Source organism: Arachis duranensis, chromosome 10 (genome assembly GCF_000817695.3).
Source record: "Arachis duranensis cultivar V14167 chromosome 10, aradu.V14167.gnm2.J7QH, whole genome shotgun sequence".
NCBI classification, from domain to species: Eukaryota; Viridiplantae; Streptophyta; class Magnoliopsida; order Fabales; family Fabaceae; genus Arachis; species Arachis duranensis.
Window position 1 is genome coordinate 11,909,381 of NC_029781.3, and position 25,302 is coordinate 11,934,682.

The following is a 25,302-nucleotide window of genomic DNA, read 5'->3' on the forward strand; positions in this document are numbered from 1 at the left end:
AGCACAGCCTTCGAAAGTCAAGATTACCTAATATTCGTGTCGTACAAATTTCATTAAAATACACGGAAATCAATTAGAGAAGCTCCTAAAATAATTTCTAGTGTTATCTGTTTCCATGCGGATGAAGAATCTTGATCACTAAAATTTGATCAAGTGATATTCCAACTTCATCTGCAAAGGTGAGTATCATTTGAAATATGTTAGATGTTAGAGAAATGAACAATAATTGAATTTTTTTTTAAGTTTTGTGCTCTAATATAATGTAAGCATTACTACCTAACACCCTTCACAAGTCATTCTATTCCCCTCCAAAATGAAGTACAAATATTCTAGTAGCTTCTTTTTTTCTCTCTTTTTCTTTTTTCTTTTCATGAGCCACCTTTCTATACTGACTTCATTGTAGCTTCTGATTGCGCAAAGGAGGCTGACGGCGACACTCGAAGCAAGAAGACGACCAGCCCCAGGACCTGCTGCTTCTGCTGCCGGCGACGAAGAGCGCAACGAAGGTGCGCGACTATGTGCAAGACGATGACGAGACAGAGAGGAATGGTGATGCCACGGTGAGAGAGATGTGAGAGACCGAGCTCCAGGGGAAGAGAGATACGAAGAGGAGAGAAGAACTTGAGAAGATTTCAGGGTTTCTAAAACCTAAATTTTAGGAATAATTTTTTGGTATGAATGGATAGGAAAAATTAGATTAAGGTTCATTAGAAACAATAATTTTGTAGTGTATATGAATAATGAAATGTATTTTGGTTTTGATTTTTAAATTGATTTAGATATAAAATTATAAACTAAAGTTAATTGAATTTTGGTTAAATTAAAAGGATTAGGGTGATTTTTGTCCAATAAAATAGAAAAGGATATTTAAGTCTTTTCATTAAAATTAAATAAAATTTATTATTTATTTTATTAAAGTATAAGGGTGATTTAGTAAAAGCATTTATATAATTTGTATTTAAAAAAAGAAAAATTAATTATTGACGTGAAAAACATAATCCACATGTCTTGTTTTAATTTGTCAACATTTTTATTATATCGGTACGTATGAATTTATCATCGTACCGTAGCAAAATTTTTTATAATATCATGAAAATCATAAAAATACACTTGTTATTATTGCCACCTCAATCACAAGTGTAATAATAAATTGATTTTATTTTAATTTATTAAGAAATAAATTATTGACCAATTTAATAAATATGTTCAATAATATTATGATACATAAACATCTATAAAAAAATATTTTAAATATTTTTATTTAAATATTTTCGACCAACAATAATTATGTACTTATTAAAAAAAATTTTATATCTCTACAATGAATATTTGATTCTGATTATATATAGAGCATGTAATCAAGAATATTATTTTGATAACTGTGATTGATTTGGGATTAACCAAATTCAATTGAAAAAATCAATGATAGTAGTCAATAAATAAATAAGAACAATCTTAGATGATAAATCTGAAAGATTAGTTAGTGTTAATTTGAATATAAGACAAAATAGTATATATTAATATTTATTAAAACAAAAAATTAATTAAAATATTTTATACAATTTAAAAACAGTAAAAATATTTAATAATATTAATTTATATTTTAATATAAAAAATTTATTACAATTTTTTAAAAATTATTTTATATTTTTATAGATATATCATCTCTTCATATCTTACAAAGAAAAAAAAGTAAAATAATATGTTCACATATTTCATATCATATCAATGTCTTGTATTTATATTAATATTCGTGCTTCTTAAATAAAAGTTCTTCCAAGCTAATCCACATAATATGCAAAAACACAATGGGATAATTGGCCCACTTTGTGTATATATAGAAAATGCTTCATCTTTTATATATAGAACACGGACTAGGAGTTTCTGTTGAGTATTTTAGCCCATAGTTGTTAAAATTAGACTAAATTTGTCGGTTCGACTAAAAACTGATAAATTAAACCTTAAATTAGTCTAATCTAATATTCTGACCATTAAAAAAATATAATTAAAATTAAATTGAACCGATGAAAACCGGTGCAAATTAAAATTGTTGAAATTAACAAAAAAAAATTCCTCCTTAAAATCAAACTTGGGTCTTTTTACATGTGCAATAACTTGGCTATTACTAGGCCATGCTAACTTTTTATTACATTTGGTCTTTTTTAAAAAATATATATATAACATATACAAATTAAATTATCATTTTTAAAATTATATTTATTTATTATAATTTAAAGGTGTAACTAATAATTTATCAGTTGAACTAATAATTTAGTCGGTTCGATCATTGGTTTGATTTTGACAACTATAATTTAGCTAATAAACCTAACTTTTATAGTAAAATAAATTATATCTCATGATACACATGATTGGATTACAAGAGATATGATCCAAATTATAGAGGTTAGGCCCAATTTCACAAAAATTGAAGAATCAAACTTACTAAAATTGTGATGAGATTCTGAAACTGGTGACAAAATATGTAAGTTTCATAAATTACGTCTGAGACAATGAGTAAAGAACCTTAAGTAGAGTGTGTAAGAGTACTGAGAGAGTGTGTGAGCTGTATGAAAAAAAAAAGAAAAAAGAAAAGAAAAAAAGTTTACCAAGACTGAGAAGAAAACAACCCAATGGTAGTGTTTGTTTGCAGAGACTAGAACTGATAGTAGGGGACAGGGACTCAGTATTGTGTTTGTTGAGGTAGAGACTAGCACTGAAAATTGTGTCTCTGTCTCAATAATTTGAGTATTTCAGTGCTTCAAAAATTTGGGGACACTAGAGACTAGGACAGAGACAGAACTTCAACCAATTCTTTTATCACTAAAATACCCCTAATGTAATTATGTAATGCCAACATTACCCTTTGCAAATCTCAAATTAGGGCTCGAGTATATTGCCAGCCACTCGAGGACATCTTCTCTTTCTTGCTTGAAGGAGGTGCTGATCGGCGTCCAGAGTGAAAGGAGAAGCCACCGCGCCGGACGAAGAACTTGAAGGTAAGCCGTTGGCACTTCCCACGTCCCATTTTGGTGATGTGTTGTTGCTTCCTCATAGATTTGGTGATCCGACGAAGCTACTGGAGGGAAGCTTCGGTGTCGGTGTGGAGGCCATCTGGGAGTTGTTGCGAGCACAGCTTCGTGTATCCAGGTTAGTTAAGCTCGTTTTCTTTGATCTGGGTTGTGGTGTCTTCAATTGGTGTGTTATCCAGTTCGTATGAAGGGGTTCGGTTGTGAATCATTTTGTGGCTTATGCTCTGTTTGTGGTTTACTGGGTTTGGGAAGTGGGAGAAGAAGGTTGAAGTGGATTGAATGATTTATTTACTGTTTAGGGGTCCTGAAAAAGGCATAGTAAGAATTGAACAAAGAGGATTATTCATTGAAACAAGCTGTGTAGAAGGTTAACCACCACAAATTGCACGGTCAATTCAAATTTATGCATGTGTTCAGTGTTTATCTAATTCATGAATGCAATTGAAACACAGTGCACGTTGTATATGACAAATAGAATCCATTTTTTATGTTGTAATTAGGTTTTCATAGTTCGTGACAACTGACAATGTATGAAGTTGTGTCCATGGTTGTGATGTGTTTATTTTTTGTGAATTTGATGCTATGTTTGTAGTTAGGGAAGAAATGAAATGAATGACGGAATCCTAATTGAGAAGCTGTCATTGCTTTGTTGTCAACCATGCTTTTCGTAAAAATTCCAATGCCCAAACTGCATACTCCCTGTAAAGTTTTGTCTTTCATATTCTTGAAGTTAATAAAAATGTATGGTAACCATTTGTTAGGAAGAAAGCACGTGATTAATAAATAAATGGTAAGGAAAATTCTGAAGTTGTGTAATTAGTTATGTATAGAGGAACACTACTTTTATTCTTGCAATTGATAATTTTGTATATCCTCTTGTACTTTTCCCTCTCTATTTCGTTGTTTTAAGCTGATTAACTAGTTTAAGAGACTATCTACCCTAGGTCAGGTTCTGCATCATGAGTTTAGTTTTGTTTCTATTTTTAAATGATAGTAAATAATCAAAATGTATGCCAATTTCTCTAATATTTTGACCTGAAAGGATTTTTAGTAAGTATGTTAGCTACCGTTCATGTGTAATAGATAATTTTGAGCATGAATGTATGGTAATATTACTCACAGTTGAATGTGCATGCAAATTACGTGATTAATTGTATTGTTGGTAGTTTATAGTTAGTTTAAGAGTGTAAACAATGTTTTACTTTCTATTTTATTTTCCCTGAGACCTTAAAATTTGCGCATAGAAATATTTTATTATTGAGCAGCCATTCCCTGTTTGGGATTTATTAAGAGTTGTTTGGAAAGTTTATGCCTTTTTTTTTATGAAACGATTTTGCTAGGAAGAAATGGATCGGTCGGAAATTATTAAGCGATGCGTGTCTTTTTATGAAGAGACGAGATCCAACCATGAAGAAAGAATGTTGTTCTTTGTGCTTACGCTGTTTGTTTACTTTAGGGGTAGAACTAGTGGCCGACTATCGTTAGGGGGAAGAATGAATAGTAGAATTAGACGTGAGGCCTTAGAGCGTATTGTTGGTGAGGGTGATAGGAATTGTATCTGGGAGTTGAGAATGAACACAAATGCCTTTGCTAACTTGTGTGAGTTGCTGCAAGTTCAGGGAGGACTTACAGAGGATAGTCATGTAAGCCTGCCGGAGCAGGTTGCGACCTTTTTAATTATCTTAGCGCATCACAAGAAAAAACCGTAGTCTACAGGTTAGATTTTGTAGGTCCGGCGAGACAGTTAGCAAGTATTTTAATAAAGTTTTGAAGGCTGTAATACGGATTCAAGGGATGTTGTTCGCGAAGGCTACACCAGTTGCCGAGGACTGTGTTGACCCGACATGGCGAAGGTTTAAGGTAGACCTTATTCGATGTTCTGTGTGATTGATGTTTATCTGATGGATTCTCTATCTGAATATGATAGCTTTCTATGGATGGTAGGATTGCTTGGGAGCATTAGATGGCACTTACATAGAGGTGACAGTCCCGGAGTCTGAGAAGGCAAGGTACCGCACAAGAAAGGCTAAAATATGCACCAACATGTTAGGAGTGTGTAACCGGGAGATGGGTTTTGTGTACGTACTCAGTGGATGGGAGGGTTCGGCATCTGATTCACGAGTACTTCGCGATGCAATAACTCGTCGTAATAGTCTTAAGATACCCCAAGGTAATTCTGCCATGTCTAGAGTTAAGTATATACAACTAGATTGAGTTCATGATAGCTATCCTCTTACGTTATTTGCGTTATTTGTGCATAGGAAATTACTATTTAGTTGATGCTGGCTACACAAATGGTCTGGGGTTTCTTGCACCGTATAGAGGGACTCGATATCATGTAAGAGAGTGGGCCCAGGGAGCACGTGCACCGCGCAACTACCAAGAATATTTTAACCGAGTACACTCGTCTGCAAGGAATATCATTGAGCGATGCTTTGGTTTGCTGAAGAAGCGCTGGTCTATCTTAAGGAGCCCTAGCTTTTATCCCGTAAAGACGCAATTTCAAATAATTATTGCCTGTTGTTTGCTGCAAAATTTCATTCGAAAGAGTATGGAAATGGACCCGGAGGAGGAAGGTAGCATTTTGGATGAATTTACGCCCGATGGAGACGAGGAACAGCATGGAATGATCGATGTGGTCGAAAACATGAACGAGTGGAGTCACTGGCGTGACAACATAGCACATGAGATGTATGAAGAGTGGCGTGCAAGTCGTACGGAGTAGCGTTGTGTGTTTTAGGGATGTTGTAAGGACGGCAAGTGAATTTGTATGAATAGTAGAGTGTTGAGACATTGTAAAAGCACATTCTTTAATTTTCGGCTACTGTGTGTTTGTGCTGTTGTTTGCTGTTTTATTTCTGTTTGTCGTGGCAACGACCAGTGTTGTAATAATTGAACTACTTGTGTATTTTTTCCTGATTTCATTTCTTATGGCATAGACCAGTTTTACTAATTTTTGGATATGTCTAAGTCTTTGGTAATCCGTTTGTGTGGTTTGATAGCATATTTTATTACCTTTGCAAAATACATGTTATTCTAACTTAACTTATTAATGTAGGGTTTTAATTAGCTTAATCTTGGAAGCAAGAAATGGAGAACAAGCGAATGTGGAGTGATGAAGAGGCACTGGCCTTTGTTGGCTTCATGGAGGAGTTTGTCGTTGACGGTCAGAGGGCTGACTGTGGGCAGTTTAAACCGGGAACATTCGAGAAGCTGGCTTTGAAGATGTTGGAGGCTTTCCCTGGTTGTACACTGACCGCGAAGCATTGCAAGAATAAGCACAAGCGGCTCAAGGAGAAGTACCAGTACGCCGCTGATATGCTTGCTTGTAGCGGATTCGGATGGAACAACGAGAAAGAATGTGTAGAGGTTGACAGCAAAGACGTCCTTGATGCCTGGTTGAAGGTGCGTGTGTTTTAGGAATTCCGTTGGGTGGTTGCCATTTTTGTGTTAATTTAGTATAACTGTTTGACCAGGGGGTTATAATTTAATCATTCATGCTTGGTTATAATTTAATCAAAAAAATGCTAATATCCGTTTTAAGATTTTCATTTCGTACTTCTTCCATCAAAATATAATCCATTCAATTCAAACCCAATCACCTTCTGCCAAATAGTAATGAATATTACACATATATGACACTTTATAAAAGTATATTATGTTGTTGGTTCACCCTAATTAGTTTGTTTTCTTTGATCCCGAGATATGGCAATGAAATTAACGAACTAAGCTAATAGGATTAACTATTCAGGTATTGTTGCACTGTGACATATCAGCCACTTGTAACAGAAAAATGTTTGAGTTTTAGTTCTTAAAAAGGTTATCAAAAGACTTGTTGCATGGTGAGTAATTAGCCACTTGTAAAAGAAAAATGTTTCAGTTTTACTTGTTAACAAGGTTTTCAAAAGACTTGCTGAATAGTGAGTAATTAGCCACTTGTAGAAGAAAAATGTTTGACTTTTGCTTCTTAATAAGGTTATGAAAAGACTTGTTGCATAGTGACTAATGAGCCACTTGTAAAAGAAAAATGTTTACCAGTTTTTCTTCTTAATAAGGTTATGAAAAGACTTGTTGCATAGTGACTAATGAGCCACTTGTAAAAGAAAAATGTTTACCAGTTTTTCTTCTTAATAAGGTTATGAAAAGACTCGTTGCAAAGTGACTAATTAGCCTTTTATTTCGAAACAATATCACGTCCCCATACCTTAACCTCTTCCTTTCATGTTTCCTTTTGGACGCTATTTATGCATTGTGCCACTTTTGTGCGTAACCATTTTTAGCACTTTGATTTTGCATCCGGTTCATAAGCTACTCATGTATTTAACCCCAAATGACAACTAATTTAGATTCGTTATTACTACGCATGTATGGTTTCACGAGTTTGATTATTTGTAATTGTGTTATTTCCTAAACATTACTAATTTCGGTGTACATGTTTCGCAGGCACATCCTACCAAGTTCTACACTCCTGGCAAGCCATTTCCTTTGTTTCACCGGCTGGAAGGTATCTTTGGCAGGGATAGAGCCATGGGAGCCGGGGCCGTAAGTGGCTTCGATGCGGAGGAGCAGGTTAACGAGGAGACCGACGACACCGCTGCTGGCTTTGATCAGTCTAAGATGTCTCCACCTCCAGACCAAGAGGGATTTGCAGCAACGCAAGGACAAGCATCACATTCTGAGGCTGGGGCGACCGCCGGAAGCACAAGGCTATGCGGGAGGAAGAGAAAACAAGTTGATGTACTGGAGAGGATGGCTGACCAGATTCAGCAATCATCGGCTGACCAGCGCAAGAATGCCCAGCTGATAGCAGATGCCATTGTTGGTGTGAACGAGAAGTGGAAGGTTGGTGAGAAGCTCACACAGCTTGGATTCAGTGATGACGAGGTCGTCAGGGCGATTCTGAAGTTTGCCGAGAGTCCTAATGTGTATGCACATTTCTGGGGCTTGTCAGATTCACAAATGATTGCGCTTGTGCATTCCATTATATGAAGTACAAGACTAGTTAAGTTTATTAACAATGTATTCTGGTATTAACCATGGTTAAGGGTGTTAACTTTTTGAGTCTTAGGTCTTAGGATTTAAGAACATTGTCATGTGTAACACGGTCACAGTTTGGTACCCTTTTGTGTGTTGCTATGTTATCGTTCCTTAACTATGTAATTTCCTTTGTTTTGCTCTTTTTTGGATGAATACCATGGTGGGTGATTATCAAGCTTAACAAGTTCCTCCATTTTCCATGCACATTAATTTGTACTACGATTTAACTTACAACGATTACATCCTAGTGAGTCTAGAAAATCTGTTTTATTTCTTTTCAATAGAAATAGTGTTATCCATCTCACGCATAAGCAAAATGTTTATACATTTGGCAGCCAAATGCCTTCCTCAGAACTACATTATGATTGTCAAAATACATATCCACTTATACAAAGAGAGGTGAAATTTCTCTCACAGGCAAAAATGGGCTTGACACAATGTTGGTTCAAAATATGAATTCCTTCCATCTTTTATACCAAGTATGTGCTATATTTATTACAATTTCTGAATTTCCTATTTGACTTCGAAGGCCATACTACAACTTACACAACACTACAATGATCAACACAATACAAAAAAGGGAAACAAGAAGTTGAACGCACATTAGAAACTTCAGAAACACAACTTTAGCATTAAGTCTTTCCACTCGTTCGCTCGGCTTAAAATCAAAGTTAGGCTGAGAAGATCGATCATCTTCGGAGTCAGAAGGCTTGACATTTGGGCCTGCCCATCTAAACCATCCACATCGCCTGTTTGGACACGCGTAGTACTTTCTTCCCCGGTTGGCCACGCTATTTGAAACTTGTAACGGTGCTCGTAACCCACAATCACAAAACCGGTCTCCCGTTATGTTCCCGCTGCCGTACGTACCACTTGTTGATCTACGACTTGAGGAAGCCATTACTAACCACCCTACACATTTAACAGTAACTGAAACAATTTTAATGTACTTCACACAACATATAACAGAAGCAGACGACTCACATATGAAACAACCAATGATGATTCAAATGAAACACATGCAGAATTGTAACACAAATTTTTTGGTTGCAATATCATGTCTCTGTACCAGTTCTTATGATTTTTTTAAAAAACAGCAACAACGTTTCTTAGCACAGTTTCAGCATCCACACATACTATATCATCAACGCTACTGTATACCTGTATGCCAGGTTCCACTGATTCAGAAATTGTTAACTGAATCACCATTCAGAAACAGCTGGTTACATTATAACAACATTCAATACGGTCAACCACTTACAATCACCATCATGTAACAAGACAGGAACAAATCCTTTGTAGGAGGGTCTATTATTAGTCACCAAAACATTTTCACTTTGCGCAATTACAATGTCTATACAGTTTCTACAAGATAGTTTGCATAAACACTCCCAACCATATACAACAACAAATTAATACACAGGCACACACAAAAAGGCTCTTGCTAACAACTGCACTACGAACAATTGCTACGAAGCAAAAGGGACAAACTCATTGAAACCACAAATTTTGTAATTCTAATACATACAAAAATTCAAGGCATGCAGTGTGCCTAGTGCATTATCTAGGTAAATTACTTGCTACTACACTTAGCAGTAAAGTATGGTCACAGAACAGTCCCTACTCTAAATTGCATTAAATTGCAAGACAATTACATGAACTAACAGAACCAAGTACATGATACATCTTACGAGGATCTTTCAACTACAGCAAAACGGGCTAACAGCTACTTTTGTTGCAAACATGTCACAAAGAATTACAAGCAAAATTCTACAATAACTTTCAATTGTTAACTGTGTCACCTCTCATTTGGCAAAGTTCAAATAAAAAAATTTGACTACACATCAACACTGTATGATGAGTGATTAAACCAGGAAGATGGTTAAGTGGACAAATAAATTAATAACTCAAATTTAACAGGTTATTTAACTGATAAAAGGTTAATTTTTTCATACTTACTGGAACATGTACCTGTTTAATTAACCTCACTTCTCCTCTCAGCAGAGATAATATTCGCCAGCAGAAATCCAATTTCACAGTCTAACATACATACACGAAATACCATTGGAAGACATATCTGAGCAAGTTTTCACAGCAACTCCTGAGAAATGCGTTCACTCAATAATTCAATTTCTAAATTCTATCCTATTTTCGGCAAATTGTTGACAGGTCTGAATAGAGAAGCCGAAATTAAATATCAAGTAGTTAACGTTTCTGAGAAACGAGCAAAACATAAAAGACAGGAATGCAAGCAAAAGGTCCTCACAAACGGCGACGACCTTGGGCACAGCTACGGCTCCGTCGCGACGCACACCCTCAAATTTCTATTCGGCATCAAAACAATTGACGCTTCCGGGTCCACCCAGCCGAACCCCGCAACACTCCCCACGGGCCGTCGTCGATCGGACGCAACACCGGTGAAAACATGGGGTCCAAGCGGCGGGGGCTCCGGATCCAGCCTCAGTTGCCCGCAGAGGAGAGCAGGAACGGTGGCTACCAGGAGAAAGGGGGTGAGGGTTGGCCACTATCGAAAATGAAATCGTTTTTGGGGGGAGGTGGGGGGTTAGGGTTCTTTGCTGATATTAAAGGGCATGTTAGTAAGTTTCCAAATTTAGTCTTCAACTTTTACTTCAAACCAAACACGATACTGGGACATAACTCAGTCTTGTACACCATCACACCAAACACAATACTATACTTATTTCTGTCTCTGTCTCTTGGTCTCTGTCTCTCTGTCTCAGTCTTGCAAACAAACGCTACCAATATGTGCTAAAGGTAATACCATAACAAGGAAAAGAATAGTTGTTGCACAAACTTGGAGAGAAAGGAATTGAAATCACAACATTCTAGTACCATTCATGAGGATAAAAATAAAAGACAAACGGTGAGGCTCATAAATTTTAATATGAGAAGTAAATTGGTGTTTTGGTTAGAAATGGAGGAATAGCGTGTTTTACCCGATGGTGGATGTATGTTCAACACGCAGGGGCGTGGTGGCTGCGGGGAGTGTCAGGTGAGATGATGTGGCGCAGGATGAGTGAGACACGGTGGCAAAACGTGGGGGCGTGCTAACTCATCACGTGGGGGCGTGATGATGATGTGGCGGAGCAAGAACAAGCCACGCAGGCATCACGTGGGGGCGTGATGATGATGTGGCGGACCAGGATTTGGCTATGCTGGCACTACGTGGGGGCGTGATGATTGCAACGTAGGCATCACGTGGGAGCGTTATGATGACGTGGTGGAGCACAAATTAGCCACACAAGCACCACGTGGGGGCGTGTTGATGACGTGTGCATCATGTGGGGGCGTGATGACGTGGCACGTGGGGGCGTGATGACACGTGGCAGTACGTGATTCGCCTGAGGCAATCAAAACGTGGGGGCGTAGTGAATGCTACCCTCTATATAAGGCAGTGCACGACTTCATTTTCATTTTGAGGAAGTGTGTGAGTGTTCTTTGAGTGTGTTTCTGGTGTAATAGAGGGTACTGCAAACTTGGTAGTGTATCGCGACGGTGAGATAATACGTAATACCCATGAGGGAGTGAGGTTTGTGTGCCAGAATCCGTTTTTGTTTATGGTTCCATGCACTATGACGTTTATGGAACTTCAGAATGGTCTCTGTCAAAGCATGGAGAACGGTATGTTAATGAGAGTGAGCAAAATTTTGTACCGGAATTCGGTTGTAGTTTTTGGTGGTCTAATACAGTTTGATACCATGCCAATCACTGACGAAGTGACTATGCATAATATGTTTCAAATTCACCGGCAGACTCAGATGCGACAGCCACATATTGAGCTGTATGTTGAGTTTGAAACCGTAGAGGCGGAAGGGATTTAAAATAACTTAGAGGTGGAGGATGATAGAGCAGCAGTGTACGAGGGAATGAATAGTGACAGCGAAGAAGACTTCGAAGCTACTTATGAAGCCGGCGATGAAGACGAGGATAGTGATGTGGGAGTTGAGACAGCAGCTGATAATGTAGTGGTTCACCCATCGATCAGTCAACCGATGAACGTGCCACCTTTTATACGTGAGTTGGATCTCGACGCCATGCATGCACCGAAGTTTCTGGAATATTCAAACATAGGTACGTGATGACCGAATAATATGTTATCTTTAATATATACTTTGGATTGATTAGTAAACGATGATGGGCACTTTCTGTAGGCGTTGCTGATCCCGAGGACGGAGAGTTCCGGATTGGAGTGGAATACAGTTCTAGAAAGTCGGTCGTGGCAACAATTAGAAGTTACACTATCGCTAGAGGAGTTGACTACGACATGTATGAGTCTGAGCCACAAACGTTCTATGCAAAATGCAAGATGTATGGGCGTGGGTGCGACTGGCTTATCCGAGCCAGCTTGATACGGAAAAAAGGTTGTTGGGAGATACGCAGATACAACGGTAGGCACACGTGCACAGCTGGAGTGATTTCACAGGATCATTCCAAGTTGGACTCGGACACAGTTGCTGAGGCTATAAGGTCATTGGTCGAGACTGACCCGTCCATAAAGGTGAAAACTATAATAGCCGAAGTCCAGTCAAGGTTCAACTATACCATCAGTTACCGAAAGGCTTGGTTGGCAAAACAGAAGTCCATAGCGAAAGTTTTCAGTGATTGGGAGGAGAGTTACCAAGCCTTGCCGTGGTGGCTCTCGGTTATGGTTCAGAAGATTCCTGGGTCAGTTGTCCAGATAGAAACACGCCCACTCTACAATGGGAATGAAGAGGCGCAAGGGGTAAAAATACTTCATCGCGTATTTTGGAGTTTCAATCCATGCGTTAGGGCATTCAGGCATTGCAAACCCCTAGTTCAGGTTGACGGAACACACCTATATGGAAAGTACAAAGGTACACTTTTGGTCGCTGTTGCACAGGATGGGAACCAGAACATTGTGCCTATTGCTTTTGCCTTAGTGGAAGGGGAGACAGCTGATGCGTGGCACTTCTTCCTAAGGAATCTGCGAATGCATGTTGTCAGAAAAGATGGTGTGGGTATGATCTCGGACCAGCATGAGTCAATTCGGGTAGCGGTAAATCGTTCCGGAGGTGACTGGTAACCTCCAAGAGCATGGTGGATGTTTTGTATAAGGCACATCGGCAGCAACTTCCTACGCGCATTCAAAGTCCCTCACTTGCAGAAGCTTGTGGTCAATATTGGGTATTCAAGAACGGTGGAGGAGTATAACATCAACTATAAGAGGTTGGAAGAGCGAGGCGAGGCATATGCCAGGTGGTGCGATGCCATTGGACTTAGACATTGGGTATTGGCATTCGACGAGGGACATCGATGGGGCCATATGACGGCGAACCTTGTCGAGTGCATTAACTCAATGTTGAAGGGTGCCCGTAATCTACCTGTGTTGGCACTAGTTCGAGCAACATATTATCGGTTAAATGAAATTTTTACGCGGAAGAGTGCTGAGTCTTACGAACGCAAACGTGCGGGATATACTTATTCCGTATTCGCACAGCAGCGGATAGAGGCAAGTATGCTACAGGCTGGGAATATAGTTGTGCACCGTTTTGACAGACGGAATGAAGTATTTGAGGTGCGCGAAATGACTAGCGGAAAGGTGTTAGTCGTTGATCTTGCACGACGTACGTGTGACTGTGGGCAGTTTCAGGTAGAACGAATACCATATCGTCATGTTATTGCTTGCTGTGCTAACCAGCGAATCGATTGGCACGTGTATGTGCATGACGTGTACAAGATGACAGAGGTCCGTAAGGTATATAAATTCGAGTTCTCACCGTTAGGTGATGCCGAGACATGGCCTGCGTATGAGGGACCCACATTGGTCGCTAATCCCGCCTTGAGGCGAACGTCAAAAGGTCGCCCAAAATTGACCAGATACTTGAACAAAATGGACTCACGCGACATGTGTGGTCCTTGGATATGCCGTCTCTGTGGTGCTCAGGGACATAGTCGGAGTCGATGTCCTCAGCGTGCTGGATCGAGTGGGGGGGGGGAATGACTTTTATTTTCGTTGTATTTGTATTTTTGAATTTGCATTTTTATAATAGATTTTCTTTTTTGTCTAAGTCGTGTTTGTATTTTTAAATTTGAGATTATCCATTGATGGTTAAGAACATGATAATGTTAACATTTACTGCCTTACTGAAGCAAATATACATATTTTAACTACAAATAACATCGACCAACATACAGAACATTAAATTACATTGAAACATAGTATGAAATCTTAAAAACCCAACCCAATGCTCACTTCTTACGACCCATCCAGTTCAGTGCCTTATCCATCATGCTCAGACCTGGCTTTGACGGAGTATACCTATCAGGTGGATGTCGCTCCGTCCGAAGGTCATATGGGTGACCTGCAACTGAGTCACCCATACCTGTCTCTACCCGAGGTGCCGACCCACCCGCCTCTGCTGGAAGTGCCGACCCACCTGCCTCTGCTGGAGCGGATGCACCGGGGTTGTACTCGTCAACAAGTGTGTATGTCCGACGAAGGAATCCACTATCACACGATGCACCATCCGACGTGTGGTCGGAAGCAGGATGCTGCAAACCATGGCTCATACCAACTGATGCCCTACGTGGATCAGCTGCGGCTGACGGTGAATGCATAGCACTAAAATCTGACCAACCACCCAAACTAGCATTGGCCCAATTCTGTAGTTGTTGATCTCCGTGACCGCCGATGGAGAAGTCAAACCAATCATGACCGACTGGAATCGTCAGTACTGGCTGAGAGTGCTGCGAATGGTGGCTGTGCTGAGAGTGATGAGAGTGGTGGCTGGACGCACTCTGGTCCTGTGGCTGAGGTGGCTGTGGTACATAATAAGGAACCGGCTCAAACACTACATGCTGAGGTGGCTGAGGTGGCTCAGGTGGCTGAGGTGCAGGTGGCTCAGGTGGCTGAGGTGCATGTGCCTGAGGAACATACGCCGACAATCTCAGCATATGTCCGAATGAGTGCACGTACCAATCCCGATACTCAGAGGTCGGTATGAAGTCCCATGTCGGAAGGGGGTGTAGATCCCGCATTCGAGTGTTTCGCCTGTTGCCCCACTCTGCTATCCACTCCCCAAGCAAAACTGTCCAGTCATAAAGCTGCACTCCGCGAAGAGCCATGCAATGCTGCTCCAGTGGAATGTCCCTTGGTATTCGCGGTGGGGGTTGTGTGAACCCAAACTGACGCATCACTCGGTCCGCAGGGTGCCACTCGATACACTCAAACGACAACAACGGAGCAACGATATCACACACATCAAGATGTCTATGTAACTCGCCGGGAATGATCATTCCTTGGTACGGCCACCACTCAAACTGCCACAGATAATTCGAATGTCAGAACCCTAACATTAATGTTTGGATCTAGGATTCATTAAAACCATAAATATTTACCTCCTGCATGTAGTCTATATCATGCCTAAATGTCACAACAGTCTTCTCTAACCACGCTGTACTCCGTTCCGCATGACTCCACCTGAAACATGATACAGTGAAAAAATTTATGTCAGTAACCGTAACTGAAACATGCATAATGAATATATTCTCCGACAAGAACCATAAATATTTACCTCATGGCAACTGGTATCTCTGCAGGTGGAAGGATATGCCTCGGTACGGGCGAAATACACGGCATTCGCTCCCATGCCCAAACAAACAACAGGTTAAGAGGACCATCCATCTCCTTCGTATCATATCGTGATGCACGGCATAGTGCTCTGTAAAGATGAGCGAGACATGCTGAACCCCAACTATAAGTATGGATCCGCTCGAAATCGCGAAGTAATGGTAGATACTTCGCATGGGCATATGCGGTCGACTTATCTGTGAATAGGGTCGACCCTAACAGACAGAAAATCTGACATCTCACGTATCTCCTCATCTCTGACACTTCGAACCCAACCGACCTTTATATAGGATTTTGAATTACGACTGAGCACCGGTTGACGACCGAATATTGCCATGCTCTGACTCTGAACGAAATCACTACTACTGTCAGTCCATCCACTCACGGGCTCTCCATCAATTGGTAAGCCAAATATATGTGCGACATCCTCCAATGTCACCGTAACCTCACCCACCGGCAACACAAAAGTGTGAGTCTCCGGCCTCCACCTTTCAACCAGAGCAGCTAACAACGGGTGAGATCCTCTTATCATCCCAATCCTAGATACGTGGTAGAATCCGGTGGCACGTAAGTAGTTTTCAACCCTCGGATTCCAACTCTGTGGCGGATCCAGTTTACGCACCAACAAATTTCTGTTGGGCTGCATCAACAAAATTATATTTGTTATATTACCTATAAATATTCATTTATTAATAAACAAACATTAATAAATGGATTTATAAAATGTATGTGATCACTTCAATTAATAATAATATTTACATATTTATTTATTTCAATAGTTACAAGTGCATTACCATAGCTAAAATAATTTTTTTTCGTGCATCGACATTTATTTATTTCTCTAACATTATTAATAACAAGCTATATATATTTTTTTAATATTTATTTATTTATTTATTACTTTAACAATTATGTATTAAACTTTTGAATATGTTCAACATTTATTTATAGAATGTATATATTATTTATTTATTTTATTATAGTATTATTTTTATATTTTTATCGTAAAAAAATATATTTTTTTAAAAAATTTTTAGTTTGTCGTATAAAAAATTATTGTATAATAAATAGTTATACACAAAAAAAGTTAATATTTAAAATTAAATTAAATAACAGGGAAATTAAATTTTTTAATATTTTTATAACAGCAAATTAATTTAAAATTAACAAAAAAAGTTATATTTAAACAAATTAAATAACATAAAAAACAGAAATAAAAATACACAATAAAATTATATTATCCTTCCGACCTTATAATTTAGCAACTTACATAGATTGGATGATCCAAATAATTTATAACATGTTCCTCTGGAGATTTATAATCACGAACCATTCTTTAAAATAAAAATAAAATAATATATTTTTTTCCTTCCTATTTTTTTCACCCTTTCTCCACGGTGGTGAAGCAGCAGCCAGCCCTCCTTGGAAGAATGCTTCTGTTTATATGGAGCAAGAGACCAAGCTCTCCTTTCCCTCACTAACACTCTCTATCTCATTGTAACAAAGCTAAGGCTTCCGTTTATATAGAGCTTGAATGCCCTGCATGCTATTTACCGGGGTGAGACATGTCCCCTGCATGCCAGCAGCTTCAGCATGCCCCCCGTGGTGCATCGGGACTCTGCCACGCCAGCTCCACCACGCCCCTGCGTGGTGCCAGTCGCTGCATGTCGGCCACGTCATCTCGCCCCTGCGTGGTGTGACACGTTGCATTCCGGCCCCGTCATCTCGCCCCTGCGTGGTGGGACACGTTGCACCGTAGCAGGGTCACCACGCCCCTGCGTGTTGACCGGCAGTTCCACCACCCGGTAAATCCCCCCATCCTCCAATATTCTCCCAAAACACTAACTACTTTTCCATAAGAATAATAATTTCCGAAAGGGTGAATCATGGTTGAATAGTACACCCATACAAATCAGAAAAAAAAGCACAAAAACAACATTGCAACTACCAAACAAGTAAAAATACACTACCTATATATGCTGCAATTTCAGAAAAGGAAAGGTAGAAAAAATAGCTACGAAAATTGGTTTATCAGTGGCCTACTCTTCTCTCTTATCTCCTCTAAATGCGTTTCTTTTTGAAACACTATAAAAATCTTATTTCTGGTTTTTCTGTAGTTCAATTTCAATTTTTTTAAAGTCTGAAAAGAATAATTAGTCATCTAATAATAAGGTTGTTTAGTTATATTGCTCACAATTTGATTGGCGGTAGAGTGAAAAAGATAATAATTTCTTTAAAAGTAGATATATGATTACTGGATAGCCGACACACATGTTTCTCCAACAGCGCAACAAGGGTAGTTGCTTCATCATGTCACAAGAAAAAAGAAAAAAATATATGAAAAGGAATAAGAGTATCAATAGAAAATTAGAAACGCAAGAACAAAGCAAGTGCAGTCTTCACAAGTAGCTTTATACGGCAATAAAAAATCAATAATGTCTCAGTAATAAGCATTAATCTTTCGGCAGTTGGTTCTGATATCTCCCCTGGACCCAATTAGAGGAGAAATATTTCCCATCTTGATTGTTAGAGAATCGTTAGAATCAATTTAGATCAATTAGTATCGTTTATACTTATATAGCATATATGTATATTAATTGTAGGATTCTATGCCTTTATTGCTTTCATTCATTTAACACCTATAAATACTCCTTGTATATTGTACTTTTTGATCAGACTGAATAATACACAAAACACTTTTTTTAGTTTGGTCTCTTATTTCTAACATGGTATCAAGAGCTTATGTTCCTTTTTTTTTCTCCATGAGAATTCGTTCATAGCCCCGTTGTTTTTTTTTCGGCAAGTGTTTTTTGGCCTCATTTTTCGTTCCCTTTTCGACGCTTTGGTTCGTCACCTCCGTTACCACCGTGTTCGTCTTGTCGTCGTGATTCCAACGCAACCAAAATTGCCGCCATCTACCACCGGACACGCCTCCACGTGCCGCCTGAAGACACTGCTGCCACCAGGTTCAGCTCCTCTCCAGATTCATCTTGAGCCGTCAGATTGGGTCTTCAATCGAACGGTCCGCAGCCACCCACGTGCCGCGCTACAACCCTTTCACGACGACCCAACGACCTGCATCTCGACCCGACCCGGTCCGGTTGGCTGACCCGCGAGTTTCTTCCTCCATCCATACGTTGCCACGTGTCGCTGACGTGTTTCCTTCCAACATTGCCACGTGTTGCTCTTAGCTGATGTGGCATCTGACGTGGCCGCTGACGTGGTAGATAGTGGGGCCCTCCCTAAGGTTTTTTGGTGAGCTCTTTCCAATTCTGCACTCTGATTTCTCATTTTCTGCTCCAAAATTGCCGTTTTTTCTCCTCTCTTTGATCTTTGTGACTACTCTCATGGAAAAGCCAGATATTTTTGCTGCCATAGACAGAAAGGGTAAATTCTGTCGAAACTATACTCGTTCTGGGAACCTCTTCCCCGACTGTCCTTCTGTTGAATGTCGCACATGCCACCAAAAAGGTCATATTAGCTACCATTGTTCACAGCTGTTCTGCCGTTACTGCAAGCTCTCGGGACATTTAATTACCGTCTGTCCTACTCGCCCACCACGTCCTGATCCACCCAACCCGTCTCCTATCTCTCTATCTCATATTGCATCTCTTATTCAGCGTCTTCTCTCCGTTTCTGGTAATACCCCTGCTGCTTTTTCAACCCTTCCAGGTAATTCTAAATGGTACTTTGACTTGGGTTTCTTTAAGCACAGGTCTCCATTGCGTAATATTTTCTTGTCCATGTCTACCACTACAAATAGACCTTCTGTCAATACTGCAAATGTCTCCCTCTTGCACGCAACACACAAGGGTTTTATATCCCAGTCAACTCTTAATCTTCCTGATACTTATTATATTCCCAAATTAAACTTTAATCTTATTTCTGTTGGTCAACTTGTTGATCTGGGTTTTGAGGTCACTTTTTCCGTTTCTGGTTGTCGTGTACAGGATCCTCGGACGAGACAAATCATCAGGAATGGACGTAAGGTCGGAAGGTTGTTTGAACTCGAGAATCTTCATATTCCTCCTGTACTAAATCTTCGTGCTGCTTCTTCTCCCTCTACCCTTCACTTATGACATCAAAGTCTTGCCCACACATCCTTAGGAAAACTGCGTCCTCTTGTGTCTTAGGGTGTTTTAGGTTAGGTTCCAAATGAATCTTTTGATTGCATTTCTTGCCAAGCTGCCAAACAACCTGTTTTATCTTTTCACAATAATTCATCTCTTGCATGCTCTCCTTTTGATCTCATTTACTCTGATGTTTGGAGCCCCATTCCCACTGCCTCTATGGGTGGAGCTCGATACTTTGTCATTTTCATTGATGATTATTCCTGTTTTACTTGGGTTTATTTGATGACTAATCGCCATGAGTTACCTCAGATCTATATCAACTTTGCTACTATGATTAAAACTCAGTTTTCTAAGGTCATTAAGGTTTTCCGACGTGATAATGCTATGGAATACCGTGATTCCAAACTCTTAACCTTTCTTACAGAATAGGGTACTTTGTCTGAGTTTTCTTGTCCTGGTACATCTCAACAAAATGGTAGAGTTGAACGCAAACACCATCACATTCTTGACTCCGTCCGTGCAATGCTTATTTCTTCTTCGTGTCCTGAGCGTACTTGGGGTGAAGTTGTTCTTACTGCTGTTCATGTTATCAATAGACTCCCTTCTTCTGTTCTTGGTAATGTTACTCCCTTTGAGAGTCTTTATCATACCTCCCTAGATTATAGTTCTCTTCGAGTTTTTGGTTATGTATGTTTTGTTCTTCTTCAGCCTCATGAACATAGTAAACTTGAACCTCGGGCTCGTATGTGTTGTTTCCTTGGTTATGGCACAGAACACAAGGGTTATCGTTGTTGGAATCCTCTCTCTAAACGTATTCGTATATCTCGTCATGTTGTCTTCTAGGAGCATCACATATTTTCTCGATTCTCATCCTTTGAGTCCATTCCTACTACTCAGTCACCTTTGTTTACTAACCCCAATATTGATCTTTTTCCTAGTGATGATTCTACAGATTCTATCTCGAGTAACCCTCCACATCCTCCTGTTCTTCCGCTTTCTCCATCTCCCGATGATTCTAGTAGGGGTGTGCAGTGCCCGGCCCGGCCCAACCCAAAGACCCGGCCCCACCCCAAACATGTTAGGGACTAATTTGATGTGATTTCACCTGGTCTAGGGTTGGGTAGGGGTTTCAAAAATAGACCCGGTCATTATTTTGGGTCGGGTCTGGACCATGGCTCGGGTCACCCGAAATCAGCCCGGTGGCCCGATCATCATACATAATTAATATTTTGTGTTATTAGTTATGGATGATGGCTATTCTTATATGAAATTTAAGTATTGTAAACATTAATATTGTGTTATTAGTTATTATAAGACTATAAGTTAATGTTTTATGTTTAAAATGCATAAGATTTTAGACTAATTAATGCATAAGATTTTAGACTAATTAATGCATAATATTGTGTTATTTGTATTGATTTAAATATTTGGTGTTATTAGACAATATTAGTATTGATTATGGTATGCTTTAATTTTAGAGAAGAGTTGGTTCTAGTTATATTTTTCTAAGTGAATTTTACCATGTCAAATAATGGTTGGAGTCTTGGAAATTTGGATATTTTCATATTATTTTGAAAAATTTCCATATTTTATTATGCTCTCCTGTTTTTGAACATCTTTATATTTTATTTTTCATATAATTAATGAAATATAACCTACTATCTTTAGAAAAAAATTGTTTATTATTGTTGTTTCACAAAGTTATCTAATTTTTTTTGTATGTTATTAATTTATAATATTGAATTATTTTTTAATTTATAAATTTTAATAATATTATTATAAAAGATTAATTTAATAACCATATTAATTTATTTTATTTTAATTAATTAATTTGTTAGTAACACGATAAAAATTAAAATAATCTCTTTCTTTTACTAAAAAAAAAGAAGGGAAAAAAAAAGTAAAAAAGACTTTAGTCCCTAATTTATTATTTATGATGTAAAATTAATGTAAAATTATTTTTAATGATAATTGAACCATAAACAGAGACTGGCAAAAGCTCTCCGCTGGAGCTGCTCTTATTCTTCATTACTGCCAATTTGATTTACTGCTTATTCCAGCTACCCTGCGGTTGTAAGCAATAATCTCAGACACATAGCCTTCCTATAGGGAAGAAGAAACAAACCATACCGTCGAATCCATCGCTACCAAACAAAACAAAACCCCAAAACGGCACTGTTTAAATGCTACTAAATACCAACACCAAAATCCTCACATTCAAGAAACGCTGGCAAAAATGATTCTCACTCGTCACCGCCTTCATCACCTCTTCTCAGATTCAACTCTCAACTCTTCACTCAGAAACTGCACGCTAATTCCGAATCCTTCCACTCGCTTCCGAGTCACGTACCTCAATTCGTTCGCAATTCACAAAACCGCTTCGGTTTCGACCCGACCCGCGGGTCAGTTTAGCATCAGAGCCCAAGAATCTGATGACGCGGTTTCAAAACGCCTTCTTGGCGACTTCGATTTGGACTCGGCACTCTCCGTGCTGGAATTCGCGTGCCTTCTTTCGTCGGCGGTTGCGTGGGTTGGTTTTGCTGTGATTGCTGGTTCGGCGAAGCAGGGGTTCTTGGTGGCGATTGGGGAGACTAGGGTTAGGGTTGTGGTGGCTGTGTGTGGGGTACTCATGATGGTCGGTGGGATTGCGATTGGAGCGTGGATTCGGAGGCGGCAATGGAATCGAGTTTGTGGCGGAACGGGAAAGGTGAATTTTGTTGGAAGGATTGAGAAATTGGAGGAGGAATTGAGGAATTCTGCCACTGTTATTAGGGTTTTGTCGAGGCATATAGAGAAATTGGGGACAAGGTTTAGGGTCACTCGCCAAAATTTGAAGGATCCCATAGCTGAGGTAATTATACTGTTCTTTCTATCAAGAATGCTCGTGTTTGGCAATTGTTTCACATAAGGAATGTGTTCGATTTGAGTTATTAGGAATTTGTAGAAATTGGAACTTGTTTGCTAATCTAATGAGCTCATATAATAGTTACTGGGTTATGATTTGTGGAAGATCTTTGTAGATTGAAATATCGATGTATCGCATTAGGTTCCTGTGTGGAGGTTACTTGCAAGGCAAGAAATTTACTGATAAGTCATAATAATGAGATTAATTATAGTGAGCGAAATACTCTGAAAACATGTTGGAACCATTTCTCCAGGTGTAAGCATGTCATGCTGTCTAGCTGACAAATAAGGGCAATATAGCTTTAATCTTGTAAAATGGAAGACTCAGGAAATATAGCATTTTCTCATTATGATCATTTCTGGTGACTGGTTAATATTTAACACTTTGGATTATTGCTAGAGAAAATGGTTAACAGAAAATAATTGTTCATTTGTTTCTTGCAGGCTGCAACTTTGGCACAGACGAATTCTGCGGCTACAAGAGCACTAGCAGTGCAATCAGATATGTTGGAGAAGGAACTTCGCGAAATTCAAAATGTTTTACTAGCAATGCAGGTAATCATCCCTCCAGTATGTTATTTAAACTTTCCACAGAAGATTTTGTGTTTAAGTGAATGATGATGATACATACCTGGCAGATATATTTGAGAACCACAAAATAAGTTTCAATGTCACGGTTGTAGTGTAGATTATTTTTTTCTTGAATATAGGAGTCATATTAGTGTCTTAATTGAATCATTGTTAACATACTTTAGCACAAATGTAGAAAGTCCTAGTTACTATAATGATATCACTTTTGTGTACTCAGTTTAATGGCAGTGGATTAAATGCTTCTCTTAATTACAATATAGATTAAATGTTAAAGCTAGGCATAGCTAAAATTTTTATTTGTTTAATGACTTAATCTCAGTGCAAAATTCTCTTATATTAGCATTCTATCGGGTATTTCCATATCCAATCAGAGTGGTTTTTTGTTTTTGAGACAGTTGGGTATGGCAGTTAACAGTTCTTGTTTACATGGCAAAACCTAATTGAATGTCAGTATAAAAGGGTTTTCCACGGGTAGTGCATACATGCTGGCAATTGTTCTTGTTATCTTTGGCTGCGTGGGATATACCATCAAGTTTGACTTGATTGTATTTGAATGCTCATGTAGGAACAACAGCAAAAACAACTTGATCTAATTCTTGCAATTGGGAAGACTACTAAGCTGTGGGAAATCAAACGAGAAACTAATGAAGAACATGAAACTACATTAGATACACCTAACTTGGCTGAGGGTGAGGTAAAGCAGAAGGAAGTTCACCAAATTTGAGGTTTAAATTTAGCTGAGGAGAGGAAAATCTTGGATCCTAGAAGTGGCAATTGGAAAATGGTGAAGATTTGAAGTCACATATCTTTGTACAACATTGTTACATTGTTGCTGTGTATACCAAATGATCAATCATCACAACTGAAATTACTTAGGCGTTTAATTGGCACACAAATCATGATTACTCGTTTTTTTTTTTTTCATTCCCACCCGGTTGGGAATAGTTATACCAAACTTTCCACTAATATAGGAGAGGAGAAATCACTTGAAACAAATTAAGATTGGAGAATGATTGAACTCCATTTGGTGCCCTGGTAAAGCTCAGAATTGTTTGAATTTGTATGTACTTTTTGATTCGGTCTGTAACGTACATTGTCAATTTTTGTTGTTTTGAGGAAGCATCGTTAATAAAAAGGTCAATCTACACTTTGTGTATACATCTTTGTGTATCTGGTGAAATTGTGCTTTAAGTATGTTACTGCTTACTTCTTACTAACCTTTACGTTGATTAGTAGCATAGTAATAAGGAGTTTAGAAGTGATTTTATTATTGACGATTGCTTCATTGCTTGGGTGATTAGTGCTAGAAGAATAGTGAGCTAGACCGTTTCTACTTTTTTAGCTACTCTGTTATGTTGACCGTGCACTACTGCAGCGAGCTTTAGAGTTTTGACGGAAAAAGTTTATTGGCAGCGTTTGTATGATTTCGGTTTTTATTTATAGGATTAAGTAAGATTTTGGTCTTAATAATTTTATTCTAAAATCAATTTTGGTTTTCGATGGTGTGAACAATTTCAATTTCAATTAATGAATGTGACTGATGAAGCCATTATGCTAGAGATGTTAATGATTTATAGACAGAATTAAGCTCGTGTGTCGATCCTGGAGTTGTATATTGAGTTCGAGTAATTGGTTATTAGCCACGAAGCAAACAAATCGTTGTTAAGTGAAAGAGACAACATAGATTGGAAAGAAAACAATAGTGACAGGAAAGAAGAGTTCTTAGTCAACAATGACATATTGGGAGGAAGCGACGAAAGGAACGAGAGTACTGATAGATAAGTTCATGTTTCAATAAACACGGCCGCAAGCCAACATTCTTTCGATGTGTTATCTTTCATGCGTGCTTTGGACCTCGATGCTATATATGCATCAGAATTTGTTGAGTTTGCAAACTCAAGTATATGACTATCATTTTCTAAAGAATGTTAGTTAAATTTTTTTAAAAAGAATGTTGATTATTTCAAGATTTCGCATGTCTTTACAGTAGTTGTTAATAAAATTCTTTTGCACAAAAAAAAAATAACAAATAAGTTTCATTACTTTGCTTGATATT

General features: G+C 38.6%; 3 protein-coding genes across 3 annotated transcripts; all 3 read left to right on the forward strand.

Moving 5' to 3' along the window:
• Positions 1 to 6,119: 6,119 nt before the first annotated feature.
• LOC107469041 (uncharacterized) lies at positions 6,120 to 8,018 on the forward strand. Its single transcript, XM_016088433.1, has 2 exons — positions 6,120 to 6,434; positions 7,473 to 8,018. The coding sequence occupies exons 1-2, from the start codon at positions 6,120 to 6,122 to the stop codon at positions 8,016 to 8,018; spliced, it is 861 nt and encodes a 286-aa protein (XP_015943919.1).
• A 3,935-nt stretch (positions 8,019 to 11,953) lies between these two features.
• LOC107469040 (uncharacterized) lies at positions 11,954 to 13,131 on the forward strand. Its single transcript, XM_016088432.1, has 2 exons — positions 11,954 to 12,158; positions 12,239 to 13,131. The coding sequence occupies exons 1-2, from the start codon at positions 11,954 to 11,956 to the stop codon at positions 13,129 to 13,131; spliced, it is 1,098 nt and encodes a 365-aa protein (XP_015943918.1).
• Positions 13,132 to 21,732: 8,601 nt separating this feature from the next.
• On the forward strand, positions 21,733 to 24,404 carry LOC107469147 (uncharacterized). The gene is made up of 3 exons (XM_016088525.3): positions 21,733 to 22,602; positions 23,100 to 23,210; positions 23,812 to 24,404. The coding sequence occupies exons 1-3, from the start codon at positions 21,988 to 21,990 to the stop codon at positions 23,968 to 23,970; spliced, it is 885 nt and encodes a 294-aa protein (XP_015944011.1). The 5' UTR covers positions 21,733 to 21,987; the 3' UTR covers positions 23,971 to 24,404.
• Positions 24,405 to 25,302: the final 898 nt, after the last annotated feature.